The 20,922-nt window shown below is 36.5% G+C and overlaps 1 protein-coding gene across 1 annotated transcript in view; it reads right to left on the bottom strand.

The window, feature by feature from the left end:
* RALGPS2 (Ral GEF with PH domain and SH3 binding motif 2) overlaps positions 1 to 20,922 on the bottom strand; it is a 183,128-nt gene that overhangs the window by 82,542 nt on the left and 79,664 nt on the right. The window contains exons 7-8 of the mRNA XM_011962397.1: positions 12,867 to 12,959; positions 1,062 to 1,188 (exon numbers count right to left, since the gene is read on the bottom strand). Coding sequence (XP_011817787.1) covers positions 1,062 to 1,188; positions 12,867 to 12,959 — 220 coding nt within the window. The remainder of the gene's footprint in view (positions 1 to 1,061; positions 1,189 to 12,866; positions 12,960 to 20,922) is intronic.

The following is a 20,922-nucleotide window of genomic DNA, read 5'->3' as shown; positions in this document are numbered from 1 at the left end:
GAGGCTGAGGCAGGAGAATGGCGTAAACCCGGGAGGCCGAGCTTGCAGTGAGCTGAGATCCGGCCACTGCACTCCAGCCTGGGCGACAGAGCGAGGCTCCGTCTCAAAAAAAAAAAAAAAAAAAAAGAGTTAAACTCTTCTCTGGGAAAGTAAGGTTGATGTTCTATACTAGCTAAATGGGCATGCATCAACTGCCTTTGTCTCTTCGTTGTCTTCTAGTCACTGAGACTGTAAAGACTTCAAGGTGACACTGTAATCACTCTCAGAAATAGCTATCTTGAAATTCAGTGTAATTTCATAAAACACAAAATCTAGGGGAGGACCAGAAAACACCAAATCTTCATCATTTGATTACTCTCTACATAGGATCAAATCATTTCATTTTAATATATGCTAGGTACGTATCATATATTTTCCTTATGCCTGATTTACATATCTATTTAAAAGAACAATTTATTTGGGTCTTCTTTTCATTCAAACACCTAACAAAGCATTATTCCTATTTTGTTAAAAATAATCTTACAATGTTATTGGTTAAATACTTCTTGAACTTATAAGCACTGTCAGATATATAATAAAGAGATAAATTCTTAATTAGATGAGATGTGAAATACAGAACTGTCTCAGCACGAAGCTAAATTGCGACAGCGAATCAACTCATTTCATTCTGGTAAACAATACCAATATGCATTGAGACTACTTTAGAATTCACACTAAAATATCTCCTCACTATATATAAGGACTTTGATCAATTTCCTTAATGTATTAAACATCATTACAAACTATTATATTCTTTAAAAGCATTACTAAAACAGTTAAAAAATATTGTTTTACTATATGGTCCTACTCTAAGAAAACATAATAGACTATGAAAAACCTTTAGGGCAAAAGGCTAAGATGAAAATACATTCCAGGTAATAGGGTAACAACTATCTTTTAGTCAATTTTTTTCAGCTTACCAGAGGATACAAACATTTAAAAAATACCTTGAATTTCACATAAATTACTGATTAAGGAAGAGTAACAACTAGAAACAAAAAACACACAGTGACATAACTCACCTAAATAGGGAATGCAAGGTGTCATCTTTAAGCTACTTATATAGTCTCTGAGTCTTTTGTAGTTATCTTCTTTACTCATTACATATTCTAATTTTTCAAAGGTAGTTTTGTCTTTTCGACTTAATAACTAAAAAACAAACAGAAAAACCTAAGTTATTTACAAATCTCATTTTGTTGTAGCAAAGACCTGAACTGAAGTTGCATTTACTGTGAATATGGATTTTAATTTCAAAGTTATATCTTCTTTAATTATATCTTTGTAGTATGTAAGGCAAAATCAGATTCATCTATTAATAATCCAAATTCATTATTTCTAAGATATCCTTTGTACATTCATAATATTAAGTAATAAATTATAACATTTTCATGTTTACTATTTTAAAGTGATCAATTTTTATTAATCACCTTCCTAATTTTGGAAAATTATGCCTTCATATTTAGCTCAAATGTCCAAGTATTTTAATGAACTGTCCCTTGCCACCGCAACGATAAAGATCATTCTTGCATAATCATTAAGAAATAAACACCAAATTTTGTGATTAACCCTTTTTCTTGATAAATCTAGTCATGGCTAGTCCTAATAACTGTAAAATCCTGTAATTCCTTACATTTTTTGATTTCTGACATTTTCTTCTCTTTGATCAGTGCTATATCACATACAGCATAACTAAAAGATACTGTTATAAGACACTTGAGAGGCAGATTTGTAGTAAGTGCCCTATGAAATCAATGTAAATAATCAAGGGGAGTTTAAAAAAAAAAAAAAAAAAAGCAAAGTCAGTCACCCACAATGGTGTTCACTAAAAGGTTCAGGAAATAGTTTTTCAAATCATTCCAAAGACTGAAAAAATTATTTTTTTTATTTAAACATATGAAGTTTCCATTTCATTACTAGATAAGATTTCACTTTATTTCATATTAAAATATTGGTGTTGTTTTACAGCATGCAAAACATTTCCACCTATATAAGTCTCATCTAATTTTCCTATGAGATTAACAAAAAAGTATGAGTATTAATTCAGAAATGAGGAGACTGACATCACAAGGTTAGCAAGTAGTGGAATATAATACTCTCTGTTACTCACTCACTCACAAAGATGTATGTCCTTGTTTTTCAGGGTCTTATAGTCTGGTTCTGGAGATAAGAGTATTCTGACACCTAATCCACTACTCTTTCTAGTATTATAAGTAGTACAGTTGGGATCTATTGTTCAGAGGCTCAAAGATGCAGATTATCTTCAGATAATCTGTATTAGAAAAATGTTTCAACAGTATTGCTCCCTCTTCAAAATACAATGTCAAGGGGTCCTTTGCTTTAATGTTTTAGATGGATATTCCATGGTCTAAAACAGTGGTTTTACAATTTTCTCTTACTTCACTTTTAAGATACTTGATTAGCAGCCTCAAGATTAGGTGCAAATGTTTGCTTGTTGCCTGTAAATCTAACTATCTCTTTCCCACTTAAGGAAGTATTTGGATATGCAAAATATAGCTATGTGACACAGGGATAATGATAAACCTGCCCTTTTTTTTTTCCCCTAAGTCAATCATTCAAAAACTTTGGCACAATATCAGGAGAAACAAATTACTTGGAACTCGTAACTAATCTTGCCACAGCTGAAACACAGAACTGTTGTAACAAACTATATGGTCTAACACATAAAAAATAACATGATTTTGTAATTTTCATAATAAATCAATAATCAGATAAATAGAATTCAATCCGAGTTGTGGTAGGAGAGACTTGTTTCCAGAAGACTAGAGGAAGAATATGTACGTAAAGAACTCATTAGATGTTAATATAGGTATTTCCTGAGTGATAGCTCAGAAACTCTATTAACTAAGAAGTCTTGATTTTCTTTCTTCTTTTCAAATTTTCTTTTGATATTTATAATGTTATCTTTATAAAGTCACTTTACTATATTTTCCCCTCCAAAAAATGCTGAGGGCGGGGGGGGGGGGGACAAAACACTTCACAGTGTTCTAACTCCACATGTCCTTGGCACCAAGAGCATGACAAATGGGGGCAAGGCTCTTCACACTTTCATTGGTATTAACGAAATAGGAGACCCACAGAATTCTAGATGTTCCTGACCAGATATCTGACACCACCTTACCACCACAATCTGTTTTGGGGGAAAACCTAGATGAATGCCTGCTCATGTCAGTCACCCCAGGAAACACAAACTCCCAGATTATTCCTCATCACCTTGATTTGTATCTTCACACAATATGTATGAATGTGTGTGTGTGTATCTGCATAAATGAATACTTTATCTTAGACCTGGAGTGCATATTAATTATAATCTTTTGTTTGTGACACTCAATTATCATTAGAGCCTGGTATGGCTTTGTTAAATGGATTTAAACTTTATAACGAATACACGACTCACCTTCCATCCAATTGCCTTGACTGCCTTTAAGAGGTAACCAGTAACCACTACTCTGAATGTTCTGTTTATCATTCCCCTCAAATTTTATTTCATTTTTGGCAAATTTTATTCCCTTTTAACTTTTATTTCATTTTTAGTCTTTGGCAATTACTTTGTTCATTAACATTGTGATATTAAAGCTTCATCCATGAAGTTGTGGGAAGCCATAGTTCATTCATTTTCACTGCTTCTATGTGTATCCTCTCCTCTACAAAATACCCTTATAATGTTAATTTTTCTATTTTTTTTCTTTTTTCTTTGTTAGAGTTCTTTATATATTCTGGATGCAAATTCTTGTGTTGGACACATTCTGGTTGGACAACTGTTGCACGTATCTCCCCCTGACTGCATCCTCTTTTCAATTTTAAGATATCTTTTGATGAACAGAAATTCTTACTTTAATATGACAAAATTTATTATCTTTTCTTTCATTGTTGGAGCTTTCTGTATCTTATCTAAAAAATCCTTACTTATCCTAAGCCAGAAATCTATTCATGCCAAACCAGAGAGATATTCACATATATTTTTCCTTCTAAAAAACTGAAGTTTTTCATTTCACATTTAAGCCCTTGCATCATAAGGATTTTTGTAAATGGTGTAAGGGGCCTGATTTCATTTTTTTCCCCCAAACTGGTGACCAATTTTGCAGCTCCAATTATTAAACAGTCCCTCATTTCTTCAACTTACAATGCCATCTCTGTCATACACATATCAGAATCCTGTAAAAACAAGGAGGTATTTCTGGGTTCTTCATTCTGTTTCATTGGTAGATATGTCTAAAACTGCAAGAATCATACACTGTCCAAAGAATATAGTATATCCTGACATCTGTTAGGGCAAATGCTTATGCCCCCAACTCCCATTGTCTTCTTCAGCTATTCCTGAACCTTTGCATTTCCATATAAACTTTACAATCAATCTTCCACCAGCAGTACTGAGGTATAATTGACAAATTTAAATTGCATATACTTGAGGTATACATGTTTTAATACACATATATATAAAATGAAATTATTATCAAGCTATCATGCTAATTCACATATCCATCATCTCACAAAGTTAGTTAGTTCTTATGTATTTGTATGGTAAGAACATTTAAGATTCACTCTCTCAGGCTGGACATGGTGGCTCAAGCTCGTAATCCTAGCACTACAGGAGGCCAAGGCAGGCAGATCACTTGAGGTCAGGAGTTTGAGACCAGCCTGGCCAACAAGGCAAAACACTGCCTCTACTAAAAATACAAAAATTAGCTGGGCAAGATGGTGGGCGCCTGTAATACCAGCTACTCAGGAGGCTGAGGCAGGAGAATCGCTTGAGCCTGGGAGGTGGGAATGCAGTGAGCCAAGATTGCGCCACCTCACTACAGCCTGGGTGATAGAGTGAGACTCCATCTCAAACAAATAAAAATAAATAAATAAATAATAAAATTAAATAAAAGTCCACTCTCTTAGAAAAATTCAAGCATACAATATAGTCTTTTTTTTCTTTTTTTTTTGAGACGGAGTCTCGCTCTGTTGCCCAGGCTGGAGTGCAGTGGCCGGATCTCAGCTCACTGCAAGCTCTGCCTCCCGGGTTCACACCATTCTCCTGCCTCAGCCTCCCGAGTAGCTGGGACTACAGGCTCCCGCCACCTCGTTAGTAGAGACAGGGTTTCACCGTGTTAGCCAGGATGGTCTCGATCTCCTGACCTCGTGATCTGCCCATCTCGGCCTCCCAAAGTGCTGGGATTAAATATAGTCTTATTAACTATAGTCAACTACAGTCCTCATGCTGTACATTAGATCTCCAGAACTTATTATCTCTCCATTAGTGGGTTCCTAACCTATTTGGCACCAGCGACTTGTTTTGTGGAAGACAATCTTTCCATGAACATGAATGGGGAAAGGTTTTGGGATGAAACTGTTCCACCTCAGATCATCAGGCATTAGATTCTCATAAGGAGCACACAACCTAGATCCTTCACATGCGCAGTTCACAAATAGGGTTCACGCACCTATGAGAATCTAATGCTGCCGATGATCTGACAGGAGACAGACCTCATGCAGTAATGCTCACTTGCCTGCTGCCCACCTCCTGCTGTAGCCTGGTTCCTAACAGGCCACGGACCAGTACTGGTCAGCAGCCCGGGGTTTGGTTACCCCTGTTCTAGATAACCGAAGCTTTGTACCTACTGACCCAACATTTCCCCTGCACCTCAGCAACCATTCTTCTACTTTTTGCTTCTATGAGTTCAGCCTGTTAAGATTTCACAGATAAGTGAAACTGTACAGTAGCATTTGTCTTTCTGTATCTAGCTTATTTCACTGAGGATAATGATCTCCAAATTCATCCATGCTGTTGTAAATGTAAGGCTGAATAGTATTCCATTGTGTATATAAACCACATTTTCTTTATCCATTCATCTGCTAACGGACATTTAGGTTGGTTCCATATTTTGACTATTGTGAATAATGCTGCAATGAACATAGGAGTGCAGATATCTCTTTGACATATCAATTTCAATGTCTCTGGATATATACTCAGAAATGGGATTGCTGGATCATGTAATTGTTCTATTATTATTTTTGGGGGAATCTCCATACTGTTTCCCATGACCGTACCAATTTACATTCCCACCAACACTGTACAAGAGTTCCCTTTTCTCGACATCTTTACCCATACTTGTAAGTTATCTTTTGGCTTTTTGATAACAGCTATTCTAACAGGTGTGAGATCATATATTATGTCGTTTTGATTTGCATTGCCCTGATCATTAGTGATGTTGAGCACCTTTTCATATACCTGTGGGACATGTGTATGTCTTCTTTTGAGAAATGTCTATTCAGATCCTTTGCCCATTTTTTAATTGGGTTGTTTTCTTGTTATCACATTGTCTGAGCTCCTTATATAGTCATGTGCTGCATAATGACTTGTCAGTCAAGAGCAAACTGCATACGCAACAGTGGTCCCATAAGATTATAATACTGTATTTTTTACTGTGCCTTTTCCATGTTTAAATATACAAATACCACCGTGTTATAACTGCCTACTCAGTACAGTAACATGGTGTATAGGCTTGTAGTCTAGAAGCAATAGGCTGTACCATATAGCCTAGGTGTACTGTAGGCTATGCCATCTGGGTTTGTGTGATTACACTCTATGATGTTTGAACAACAAAATCACCAAACAACACATTTCTCAGAAAGTATCCCCGGCGTTAAGCCATATATGACTGTATTTTGTATATTAACCCCTTATCAGATGTATTGTTTGCAAATATCTTCTCCCATTCCATAGACTGTCTCCTTTGCTGTACAAAAGCTTTTTAGTTTGATGCAATCCCATTTGTATATTTTTGCTTTCATTACCTGTACTTTTAGGGTCATAGCCAAAAAATTGTTGTCCAGATCCAACGTCAAGAAGCTTTTCCCCTGTGTTTTCTTCCAGTAGTTTTACAGTTTCAGGTCTCATGTTTAAGTACTAAATATGTTTTGAGTTCATTTTTGCAGATGATATAAGGTAAGGGTCCAGTTTCATTCTTTTGCATGTGGACATCCAGTTTTTCTGACACAATTTATTGAAGAAACTATCATTTCTCCATTGTGTGTTCTTGTTATCTTTGTTGAAGATCAATTGACTGCAAATGTGTGTATTATTTTTGGGCTCTTTATTTTGCTCCATTGGTCTACAAGTCTATTTTTTGCTAACCATAATATTTTGATTACTATAGCTTCACAGTGTATTTTTAAAATCAGAGAGTATGATGTCTCTAGTTTTGCAGTTGCTCAAGATTGCTTTGGCTATTCTGATATTTTTGTGATTCCATGTGAATTTTAGAACTGTTTTTTCTATTTCTGTGATAAATGTCATGGAAATTTTGATAGTGACTGTACTGAATCTGTAGATTTCTTTGGGCTGTATGGACATTTTAACAATATGAATTCTTCCAGTGCGCAAACACAGGATATCCTTCCATTTATTTGTATCTTATTCAATTTCTTTCATTAATGTTTTATAGTTTTCTGTGTATAGATTTTTCACCTCCTTGGTTAAACTTAATTTTTCAGACAGTTCGTTATTAATGTACAGGAATGCAACTGATTTTTGTATGTTGATTTTATATCTTGGAATATTACTAAATTCATTTATTTAGTAACATTCAGTTTATTTTACAGTTCCAAAAACTGGTTAGAACTCCAATAGTTCTATCCATGAACACGGGCTATTGCTCCCTCTATTTAGTTCTTTTTTAATGACTTCCTGTAAAGTTTTGTAACTTTCTGCATATAGGTCTTACACATTTTATTCCACTTATTGTTTGATATTTTGTTTCTTTTGTTGATATTGTAAATGATGTCCTTTTAAATAATATTTGTTGTTTCAAATATAACCGATTTTGTATTGTTCATATATTCAAACACTTTAAGTAAACTATTTTTTAAAACCTGTGGTAAAATATATACATAATGTACAATTAACAATTTTCAGGTGGCCATTTCAAGGATATCACCAATATTCATATCCAAAACTTTCTCATCTTCTCAAAATGAAACTCCTTCTCAAAATGAAACTCCATATTCATTAAATAATAACTCCCAAATCCCATTTCTCCCCATCCCTGGCAACCACCAATCTAGATTCTGTCTGTATGAATTTGATTACTCTAGGTACCTCATATAAGTGGAATTACAGGAATTATACAGTATTTGTTCCTTTGTATCTGGCTTATTTCACTTAGCATAATGTCTGAAGGCTTATTCATGGTGCAGCATGTATTAGAATTTCATTGCTTTTTAAGAGAGATGAATATTCCATTGTATGTATATACTACATTTTGTCTATTCATTCATCCACTGACAGATGTTTGGGTTGCTTCTACCCTTTGACTACTGTGAATAATGATGTTATGAACATTAAAACATATACAATAGCAAATCGTATGTTGAATACAACAGTGAAATTGAGCATCCTTTTCCTTGATGTTAAAGAAAATGCTCCTAATATTTTCCCTACATAGAATGTTGTTGTCTTTTTGGTACATTCTCTTTACCAGTTAAAACAAAACAAAATCATCCCAAACCTTTCCAACTGCATCCTCCTGAATTCATCGTCCATCCTCTGCAAAACCCCCATCCTTAACATTTTCTGTAAGCATTCCCTTTCTTTTCTTATAAACCTTGTAACATATGCCTGGAGGAAGGTTAGGTGTAATCTTTGCTCCTTACTCTTCACAATTTCTTCCAGCTCATTATCTTACCCTGCTCCCTAAAATCCTCCAGCTTCTCTTAAGGTGAAGGCACTAGGGTCAGTGCTGTCCAACAGAATTTTGTGCGATGGTGAAACTCTATGCCTGTGCTGTCCAACATGATAGCCACTAGCCACATGTGACTACTGAGCACTTGCAATGTGGCCAGTATGATCAAGGAAATAAATTTTTGATTTTATTTAATTTTAGTGATTTAAGTTTAATAGCCACATGTAGCTAATGGCTATCATATTAAACAAGAGAACCCTAGATTACAACACTTAATGTTACTGTCATTTATAGATCTACAAATCATCTTTCCCCGTATCTTAAAGATTTTGGTAGTTGGAGAAAAAAAAATCCATGAACCGAAATTATTCTTATCATAAATCTTGGTGATTGCCATTTCATGGAGATAATACTCCCAATATTCTGGTTTTTTAGTTTCTGGACTTCTGCTCCAATGATCTTATCATCTACCACCCTTAGCTTGCACTCCCTTTCTCATTCTGAATCCACTGATTATTTGACTCCACTGTGGCTTCCAAACAAGTGACCAGCCTACCTTTTCACTGTTCATTATCTCCCTCCTTTTACTTGGTTTAGTTTCTTCGTCTGTCAATAAAACAACTCTCATATTTTCTGTCTTTCACCTCTTGTGCTACCCTAAACCCCTCTGGTATAAAAGCCTCAAAAAATCCCAACTCTGGTTAAACACAATTCTTGGCACTATTGAAAGCTTATGCTGAATATCTGAACCTGGCTGGAGAATACATAACTCTGCTGACTGGTTTTACTTTAAAGATACATAAGGTCTATCAAACCTATTAGGTTTTCTTAGTTAATGGACTCTCACACTCTCCAGATGACTTTTATATCCTCTCCTCTTTCTTCAAACCTCCAACACCTCTCCCATAACACTCTCAACTAAAGACCTTGCTTTTTTATGTCTGAGGAAACAAAACAATCAGAAGAACTTCTAAGAACCCCACCACGAAATCTACCAATTTACCAGCATCTGTAACTAAATGTGTTCCCTTCCCTGCTGTTAAAATGGATAAATTCTTTTTATTTTTGAGACCGAGCTCTGTCACCCAGGCTGGAGTGCAGTCATGCGATCTCGGCTCACTGCAAGCTCCACCTCCCAGGTTCATGCCATTCTCCTGCCTCAGCCTCCCGAGTAGCTGGGACTTCAGGTGCCCGCCACCACGCAGGGCTAATTTTTTTGTATTTTTGGTAGAGACGGGGTTTCACCGTGTTAGCCAGGATGGTCTCCATCTCCTGACCTTGTGATCTTCCTGACTCGGCCTCCCAAAGTGCTGCGATTACAGGGGTGAGCCATCACACCCAGCCTAAAATGGATAACCTCTTACTGATACAACTAGAGTACTATATCTAATTCTCTTTCATCTAATCAAACGTATCACTGGTGTAATCCCTCATTCTCTTGTCATTTTTTTCATTCTACTAGATTATTGCCACCAACATAAAACATATTGCCATTGATGCCATTTCCAAAAACAAAACAATATACCACAAATCTTTGGTCTCACATTCCCTTCCAGATACCGTATTTCTCTGCAAACCACACTGCAGCCCTTCACAGTAAAATTCCTCAAGAGCATTCTCTATACTTACTGTCCCACTTCTTCACCACCATTCTCTCAACTCCAGTCAGTTTTTCACCCCACTTCTCTACTGAAATCACTCTTCCTGAGGTCACCAATCCTTTCCAATTGTCAGGTCATCTCAAACTTTGTGCCTTATTCAAATTATTAGTAGCATTTGACAAAGGTGATCAATCTTTACTGAAACATTTTCTTTACTTGACTGAAAAAGTAAATTCCTCTGTTGATTCCTCTTCATTTTTCCAATCTCTACTTGGGAATCCTGGAGGCTCCCAGGGCTTTTCATCTATGCTCCCTCCTTAGGTGATTACCACCTAGCTTCAAATAGTTTACACTGATCATTATAACAATCTCTCTCTAGCCCCAACCACTCCCTTAAACTTGTACATCTAACTCTGACCTTACAGTTCACATGGATGTTTACTAGCCAACTCAAACACAGTATGCGTAAAATAGAACCCCAGCCCACAATGGTCCTTCTCTATACCTCTCTGAATATAAGTAAACAGCACCTCCGTTATCTGATTCATGCTACCTCTTTGAAATAATCTCCTACCACCAGGTACCTTCCTAGCTTATTCTACTGTCAACACTGACCACTCTGCCATCTGAATGTATCTGGGCCTTTTTACTTGTTATTACCTCTACTTGGAACTCTCTTCTCCCAGATATCCAAATAAAAGGCTTCCTCAATTCCTCCAGGTCTCTACTGAACTGTCATTTATCAAAGATTCTCTTACCATGTTACATACAGTACTGTCCTGCCTTCCTTTCTATTTTCCTTCAGAGCGTTTATTGCTATTTAAGTCATTTATTTATTTGCAATTTACTTTTCCCCAGCAGAACGTTAGCTGTATGAGAATCGAACATTGTCTAGATCATTTACTACTGTATGTCAAGCAATTACAGAGTGCATAGTGCAGTATGAAATATTTTAAAATACAAACCATCAAAAGTTTTATTCAGATAAATAATGAAGCTGTTACCAAATAACAATTATTATTTTCCATGCAAATATATAAGGGAGGCAATGAAAATAACTTCAAGGAAAATAAAAATTAACTTCAGAAAAATGTACCTCATTACTAAACCAAATCATAAATAGAAGTATAGGACTGGGTGTAATGGTTCATGCCTGTAATCCCAGCACTTTGAGAGGCTAAGGCGGGAGGATCGCTTGAGGTCAGGTGTTTGAAAACAGCCTGGACAACACCGTGAGACCCCATCACTATAAAAACTTTTAAAAAAATTAGTTTGGCATGGTGGCATGTGCCTGTAGTCCAGTTACTTGGGAGGCTGAGGCTGGAGGATCCTCCGAGCCCAGGAGTTGGAGGCTGCAGTAAGCTATGATTGTGCTACACTCCAGCCTGGGTGCAAAAAATAAAAACAGAATTTTTTTTCCACAGAGTATAATTATTTTCCCTAAAACTTTAAAGATATAATTCATAACTGTACATTTATAATCATTTCCATTCCTCCACGAAATTCAAATTTTAAGAAAAGACAATAAGGCCATAATTACTAAAAAGAATTTTTAAAGAACACTCTTCACATCCAGGTGTTTCTATAAAAAAGAAAAAAGAAATATAAAAAGGATCATAAGCTTTTCCATACTAATGTTTTTCCAATATAGAAATCTACACTGGTTTTCATGGGAAACATCTGTCTCTTCAGATACTATAAAAAGCAAAAGCAGCCCTTTGTTAATTAAAAAGTTATATTTTAGTAATAAAAAAAGTTTTAAAAAGTCAGTCATGATTTTAGCACAGGACCTTAAAAACACATTGATCCTTTGTACAAAATGTAATAGATTCTAAACAAAATTATTGCTCTTTAACATTTAAGAATAGTACTGAATATAAATAAATTTAATTGAATATAAAATTTTATTTATATAAAATCTAAATGAAAAATACCTGAAAAGATTGAGTACAGTATCATGTTACTCAAATATGAAAATACACAAATTTGCAGAGGTCAAAATTCATACTCTGATCTTGTGTAAGTAATAGAACCAAATATGATTAACATAACAATATCAGCATGTGCAGCAACAGCAAATAATTCCATGTTAATCATCAAGTTTTCCATTATTCCTAAGGAAAAAAGATTAATAATGAAAATTGAAATCAGTAAATTTTTTTTGAAACCTATGATTTAGATATTCCTCAAACTTTCCAAAAGCATAATCTTTATGATTAAATGCAACTTTTTTGTATTTATACCTTCCCATCAGCTGAATATTAAACACTACGTTGTCAAAGATACTGAAAGTGTTCCAACAAAAACGATTCTCTAAGGAGCAAAAACCAAGCACCAAACTGCACCCCAAAATTACCTTATACCCAGTGCACTGCTTAAGGAAAAAAAATGTAGGTATCAAAGAATAGAGTACAAAGCAATTTAAAAATCCTTATCGATTATCATTATATTAACCTTAATAAGAATTACAAAGGAAATGAATACATCTTTCCTTTCCACAGGAAATCTAACCTTTCATTAACTAAAGAATATTACTCACCGCCCATGTTTTAGTCAACCTGAAAATTGGGGCACTCTGTAAGCCAGAAACCACTGCCATAAGTGCATGAAGGTTATTCAGCTCATACAGTTTCTGAAGATTAAAAAAAAAATGGGGGAGAGGGATAAAAAAGAAACAACATGAATACAAGAAAAATTTAGACTAACAAGTACAATCTTGGCAACTGGTAGTGTTCAGCATATACTACCTTCATTACTAAGATCTGTCTTTAGAGTACCCACTATGTTTACACTAAGCTGCTTTGGTACACAACAGAACTTACATGTTCTACTGTGGCATTGTCCCCAAGCTCTGGGAATAAATCTACTTCTAGCTGAGTAATATATTAAGAAAACCAAGGTTATGCCTCATTATCAAGTTTACATGGTATGATCACGAAAGCTGGTTTCTAGTAAACAGTCTCCCTTATACTGAACTATTACTAAGCCTCTGCTTTATGTTTCAAGTTTCAAGAAAGGGTCAACATCCAGGATTCTGATTTGGTTTCCCATCTAGTACTCCCATTATTCCACGGCAATGGTGAAACCTGCCTTTCACAGTACAGTCCTTCTCAATTTTCTGCTTCCTCCTACCCAAATCCCCAGATCCTTTTTCCTTCATTGATGCTGAGACACTGATTTTACAGTCTGCATGCAGAAAACTCCTACCTAACACTAGTTTCCAGCACTTTCCCATGAGATCTGCACAACATTTACTGCTGATTTCCCAGATTTTTAAATACTACCTGACGCTTACATCCCGCAAGTCCTGTCTAAAAATTAGTCATTTTACAACTGTCCTAATCTTACTACCAGGTAAGTCCCAGGTCTAGAAAATGCTGTGGATAGAGCATTTAATTGAAAGCCTGAAGAAAACAAATAAAAACAAAATAAATTAATAACACAAAACATAATATAAACCTTCACACAAGGTTATACAATCTAACTGGGAAACCATTCAACGGATGTATTTTAAGTATTTATTATACTAGGCACCATATTAGACAGCATATACAAAAATGAAAAAGACCTATCAAGAAGCTTCAGTCTAGTGAGACAGACATGAAAACAAATACAAATCCAATTTGCATATTTCTAGAACAAAAGTATATATAGCGTTCTATAAATAAAAGTATGTGTGGGGTTCTACAGAATAATCAGCAATCAGCCTCTAACTTTGAGAGATTCTGATTTCCAGAAATGACACTTGAGAGTGAGGGGCTATGAGAAAGAGGGACTACAATATACAAAAAGCACAAAGGCATGAAGGTGTCTGGAAGCTGAGTATCAGAAGTATCAGAGTATCAGAAGAAGAAAACAGAAAGGGCCATTTTCACATGTGAAGCCTCTTTAGAGGCTAGACTTACTCTCATGAGCAGTAAGAACTCCAGTGCAGGATCTGGAGAATTTTAAAATTTGAGAATGATATAACTGAATGCCACGCATCAGTTCACAACCCTTTATCTGCAATTCTGAGATCTCAAACCTGAAAAGTCAAAGTTTTGTTTATTTGGTAAGTGTGGTCTCAAGTTCACTAGGTGGGAAAATCTAACCTGATGAGAGGCTAATGACAGACTTTATTGATCTCACTTAAGGTGAATAATTACATGTTTTGCTCCAAAAATATTAAATGTGTTTGATTTCAAGGTATTACATAAGCAGGAGGTGGAGGTGACTGCAATGAAAATGCCACAGATGATAAATGAACTACATACACCACCTTTCTAAAATCTGTAAAAAAAAAAAAAAAGTGTATTCCTAAATATATCCGGCCCCAAATGCTTTGGGTAAGGTATTATGGATGTGTACTACATTTTTGAAAGATCAGGGAGCAGAACGCGGCATATACAGGAAGGGAATCAGTTCAGACACTACAGTGAGAGATGATAAGAAGAATCTGATACATCAGTGTCAGCGGAGTTGAAGAGGGGGAATGGATTCAAAATTTAGTAAAGGTTACATACCAGAAGTCTGGCAAATTAGACACCTTGACCTACTCTTCCAATGAAAATAATTAAAATACTGGGTAAGATATGAAACACATCTTATGAAAATTCACTGTAAAGCTAGCAATAAAGTTAAGAATACTTAGGGCCCTAAAACTAAGAGAAGGAGAATCCAGAGATGTAAGCTGAACGCCAAAGCTGGCAATCCCTTGGAGGACATATGAAAATCTGGTTAGCTTTCCAAGCTTCAGGGGACACATTGCCCAGGGCCTGCCTAACCTGTGATAGGGGTTCCAATAAGAGACTCTCATTGCCTAAAGTCATTGCCTAAAGCAGAGACACTGAAGGACTCATAGCCTGTAAGGGCAGGATAGAAATAATCCTCACCCACCATCAAGAGACTGCCAGGCAACAATGCCTGTTCTGAATCTTAGTGCTAAGGGAAGAGGGGAGGGGTGTTATGGAAGTTTATAGCCCAAATAACTACTTCATAGTAAGAATAAACAGAGGCCGGGCGTGGTGACTCACACTTGTAATCCCAGCACTTCCGGAGGCTGAGGAAGGTGGACTGCTTGAGCCCAGGAGTTCAAGACCAGCCTGGGCAACATGGCAAAACCTTGTCTCTACAAAAAAAAAAAAAAAAAACAACCACAGAAATTAACCAGGCACATGGTGGCATGTGCCTGTAGTCCCAGCTACTCAGGAGGCTGAGATGGGAGGACTGCTTAAGCCTAGGAGGCAGAGGTTGCGCTGAATCGTGATTGTGCCACTGCACTCCAGCCTGGGCAACCCAGGAAGACCCTGTCTCAAAAAAAAAAAAAAAAGAAAGAAAAAGAAAAACGATAAAAACCTCACGCTGAACTAGTAGCTTCTGCTACTAATAGCAGATGTAGAACATGAGAAACCATTGCTAATGCCATAACGGCAAGAAAACAAAATAGATAAACTTAGAAAGAAAATCATTTTACTAAAAACACTGGAGAGTTGTGGACACAAAGAACACAAATAACTAAATTCCAAAGTAAAAAAACAACAACAGCCTTTAAACAGTTTTTTTCCCCCTGAGGGCATATGCTGAATCTCTACAAGGCTAGGCAAAGATGAAGCCTCCAATAGGCAGATTTTGCTAAAGTAAGAAGAAACCAGTGCTTTTACAACCTTGTGGGCTGGTATAATGGACTAGAATCCGCAGGAATTTCAAACCTCGAGTTGGCTCTGTGTCCACCGATTCACTCCTAATGGAACTTTCTTTACTGTGTGTCAGTGCTGGAGGCTGACAGCTGGGTTAGAAAGCAGAGAGGGATCTCTGGGACTTAGATCCCAGGGTCCTACTACAGCAAGGGGCCTGTACCACACAAAGTACAGATTTTGCCCTGAGTCATTTGTGACTAGAGGTGACTTGAAACTATCTAAAGCTAAAACGCAACCCTATCCACCTCAATTCCTAATGGGATCAGAAAAATCAGTTCCTCTCTTTTTTTTCTTTTTTGAGACGTGGTCTCGCTCTGTTGTCCAGGCTGGAGTGCAGTGGCGTGATCTCGGCTCACTGCAACCTCCGCCTACCAGGTTCAAGTGATTCTCCCGAGTAGCTGGGACTACAGGTGAGCTCCACCACGCATGGCTAATTTTTGTATTTTTAGTAGAGACAAGGTTTCATTACGTTGACCAGCTGGTCTCGAACTCCTGACCTGAGGTGATCTGCCTGACTTGGCTTCCCAGGGTGATAGGATTACAAGCGTGAGCCACCATGTCCGGCCAGAAAAATCAGCTTCTCATTCTCGTTCCCTCACAGAGGATTGGGCTTAACCACCCCGGGAGAAGAGAATATTTACTCCACTCTCTACCATTCTTTTAGATATAATGTTTAAAGGTAGAAAAGTCAGAAAGGAAGAAGTCAAATCTGCCTTTATTTTCAGATAACACGATCGCATATGTAGTACCAAACAATTAGAAAATGAGACGAAAAAACATTTACAATAATATCAGAACATTGGCTGTCTACTAGAAATAACGATAAGCAATATGCAAGAGTGCTTCACTGAAAATAAAGTACTGCCGAGAAAAATTTAAAAAAACTTAAACAAAGGTATATCATGTTTCTGGATTGAAAGTCTTAATATTGTTATCAATTCTTCCCAAAGTGATCTATAAGTTCAATAAAACCTCAATCAAAAATGCAAGCAGGCCATGTTGCAGAAATTGATAGGCTACTTCTAAAATTTCTACAGATACAAAATGGAGATAGCATAGCCAAGACAATCTTGAAGAAGAAAAAAAATCTAGAACATTATCAGATTTCAAGGCTTACTACAAAGCTATAGTAATTAAGACAAAGAGATATTGGAATAAGAACAGACAAATAAATCAACGGAACAGAAATATACCTATACATATTTGATCAAGTAATTTCCAACCAAAATGTCAAAGCAGTTAAACAAAGAATGGAATTAGCACAATTAGATATTCTTTTTATTTTTAATTGAGACAGAGTCTCCTGTTGCCCAGGCTGGAGTGCAGTGGTACGATCTTGGCTCACCACAACCTCTGCCTCCCGGGTTCAAGCGATTCTCCTGTCTCAGCGTGGGTGACGGGAGCAAAACTCCATCTCCAAAAAAAATCACTTCAAACTATAATACTTCTAGGAGTGATCAAAGGAAAACGTCTTTATGACCCTGGATTAGGAAAAGATTTATTAAACAAGACACAAAAAACACTAACCACAAAGATAAAAATAACAAATTGGACTTCATCAAAACTGAACAGTTCTGCTCACTAACCAAAAGACAGCATTAAGAAAATAAAAAGGCAAGTCATAGACTGGGAAAAAATACATATTTCTGAAAAGGGTTTGTATTCAGAATACATTAAAAAAAATCCCTACAACTTGGTAAGACAAACAATCCTATTAAAAATACGGGCAAATGATTTGGAAAAGATAGTATCACAAAACAAAATATCTGAATGGTCCACATACATATGAAAAGATACTCAACCATGACTATAATCAGAAAAATACAAATTAAAACCACAATAAGATACTACTACACACCCAAAAGAAAGGCCAAATTTAAAAAAAAAATTAAACACCAAGTACTGGCAAGATGTGTGGAGTAACTGGAAGACTCTTATTGCTGACTTAAATTTAAAGTGGTAAAACCAACAGGGTTATGTTGGAAAATAACAATATTTGGAAGTTTCTAATAAAGTTAAAACATATTCCTAATCTATAACCCAGCAAGTCCACCATTCCTAGGTATAATACAAGAAAACTCAATGCATATTCCACAAAAATGTTCATAACAGCTTTACTCATAAAAGCCAAAGTAAAAACAAATGTGCATTAATAAGAAAATGATATACTGTGGAATATCCATACACTGGAAATCTACTTAGCAATAAAAGGATTATAGATAACATGCAACGCGGATGAATCTTAACAACATGGTAAGCAAGAATAGCCAACCACAAGCAACAGCTTTCTGTAGGATCCCACTTATATAAACTCCCAGAACAGCGTTCATCTATACTGTGGCAGTGGGGTGTGTTGGCAGGGCAGTACAGAGAAAATGTTGTTTGGGAAAGTGCTTGAAGGAACTTTGTTGTAACATAAAAGGGCCTTATGAGAAATGAGCCCTTACCAGACACTGAATCTGCTGACACCTTGACATTGGACTTAATTCTCACAGTTCCCTAGAATATTTATTGTTTATAAATGTTTGTTTTTACAAGCCACCTAGTTTATGGTATTTGTGTTACAGCAGCCGGAACAGACCAAGACAGAAATTAAGGATCAGTAAATCTGACTACCAAAATTAAGAACATGTAAATCAGAAAATATGAAAAAAGTGATAAGACAAGCCACAAATAGGAAGACACATGCAAAGCTTATGAGAACTAGCATCTAGTTATATAAAGAACTCCTATAAAAATCAATAAAAGACTGCCAGGTGCGGTGGCTCACGCCTGTAATCCCAGCACTTTGGGAGGCTGAGATGGGCGGATCACCTGAGGTCAGGAGCTCAAGACCAGCCTAGCCAACATGGCAAAACTCCGTCCTACTAAAAAAAAAGTACAAAAATTAACTGGGCATGGTGGTGTGAGCCTGTAATCCCAGCTACTTGGGAGGCTGAGGCAGGAGAATCACATGAACTTAGGAGGTGGAGGGTGCAGTGAACCAAGACTGCACCACTGCACTACAGCCTGGGCGACAGAGTGAGACTCAAAAAAACAAAAACAAAACAAAAAACCACACACACACACACACACACACACACACACACACACACACACACACACACACACACACACAATAAAAGACCAATACCAAAATAGAAAACTGCTGAAAGATCTTAAACAGACCTTTCAAGAGAGAAAACCTAAATGGCCAACTTAAAAAAAGATGTTCACTCCTACTGGATTCAATGAAAGGCAATTAAAACTAAAACGAGATACATTTCACATCCACCAGAATTGGCAACAATGAAAAATTTTGACAATATCAGATGGTGACATGGATGTAGAGCAACAGGCATCTTCATACATTGCTAGTGAGCATATATAAATGTAACCAGTTTGGAGGTTATCTATAACAAAGTTAAAGAGATGAGAGGCCAGGTACAGTAGCTCGCACTTGTAATCCCAGCACTTTGGGAGGCCAACATGGGAGGATCACTTGAGTACAGGAGTTCAAGACCAGCCTGGGCAACATAATGAGACCTTGTCTCTACAAAACAACAACAACAACAAAACAGAAATTAGCCAGGGGTGGTGGCATATGCCTGTAATCCCAACTACTTGGGAGGCTGAGGTGGGAAGACTGCCTGGGCCCAGGAGGTCAAGGATGCAGTGAGTTGGGATTACACCACTGGCCTTCAGCCCAGGAGACAGAACAAGATCCTGTCTAAACAAAAGAGAGAGAGCCTCAGTAATTTCACTGCTAGTACGAACTCTGTATTTCTAGGGCATCAATCGTCACATAAGCACCAAAAGACTCATACAAGAATGCTTATGGCAGCAGGGCTTATAACAGCAAAAATCTGGAAATAATCCAAAATACAGTGAATAATCTGTGATATGTACAAACAGGATACTCTATAACAGAGCTACTCCCAAAACCATTAAGTAATGCTGCTGAGTTATGAAAGTACAAAAATAAATATAGAATAATTCAATTTAAACAAAATCCAAAGGCATATATTTGCAACAATATATAATTCAGATACATACTGTAAAAGAAAAACAAAATTCAAAGCAATGGTTCCCACTGTAGTAGAAGGGAAGGAGGTGGCATATGAAGAGGCATATGAAAATTTCCAGTGGTCAGTGGGTGCATGGGTATCCACATTATCATTCTTTTGATACTTTAAATATTCTTATATTCTTCTGTATCTATGTGATGGTAAGTTTGATGTGTCAACTTGGCTAGACTATTAGTATCAGTTATTTAATCAAACCCTACTCTAGGTGTTGCCATGAAGATATTTTGTAGATGCGGTTAACATCTACAATCAGTAGATTGTACAGTAGACCTGTACAATCAGGAGGCAGAGTTTGCAGTGAGCCGAGATCCCGCCACTGCACTCCAGCCTGGGCCACAGAGTGCAACTCCATCTCCAAAAAAAAAAAAAAAAGTATTTATCTAACATATCATCACAAAGAATTTTAAAAAAATATTTTGACACTTTTGCAAAATATCAAAATTGTAGAAGGCTAGCTCTGCCACCTAGTGCCATAGAATGTTAGAACACAACTGCTCCCATGTTCTTAAGGAAAACAGGAAAGAGTTATAACTCATAATAATTGTAAACATAGTACCCTCATTTTCTTCTGTCTTCTTTCATTCACAGGTGAGAAAAGTTATGTATTTACTACAAGAGTAACGAATGAACGTGGCTACAATTACCATACTTCTTAGTGAACTTTAAAGGAAACCAAAAATATCCTAAAATATACTTCTTTGACATATTTTGAGATGGCTATTCAGAGGGCCTACAGACAGAAATACCCCTGAAAAGCTGCCTTTTGTAGAGAAGATTCGCATCTGTAGAATCTACATTGGTGAAATGAACAGCTAGGCTTTCTCTGAGCATCCTCTCCCTTGTCTAGATCTAG

The sequence above is a fragment of the Colobus angolensis genome, unplaced genomic scaffold, assembly GCF_000951035.1.
Source record: "Colobus angolensis palliatus isolate OR3802 unplaced genomic scaffold, Cang.pa_1.0 Scaffold59, whole genome shotgun sequence".
In the NCBI taxonomy this organism is placed as follows: domain Eukaryota; kingdom Metazoa; phylum Chordata; class Mammalia; order Primates; family Cercopithecidae; genus Colobus; species Colobus angolensis.
This window is presented reverse-complemented; position numbering and strand designations above follow the sequence as displayed.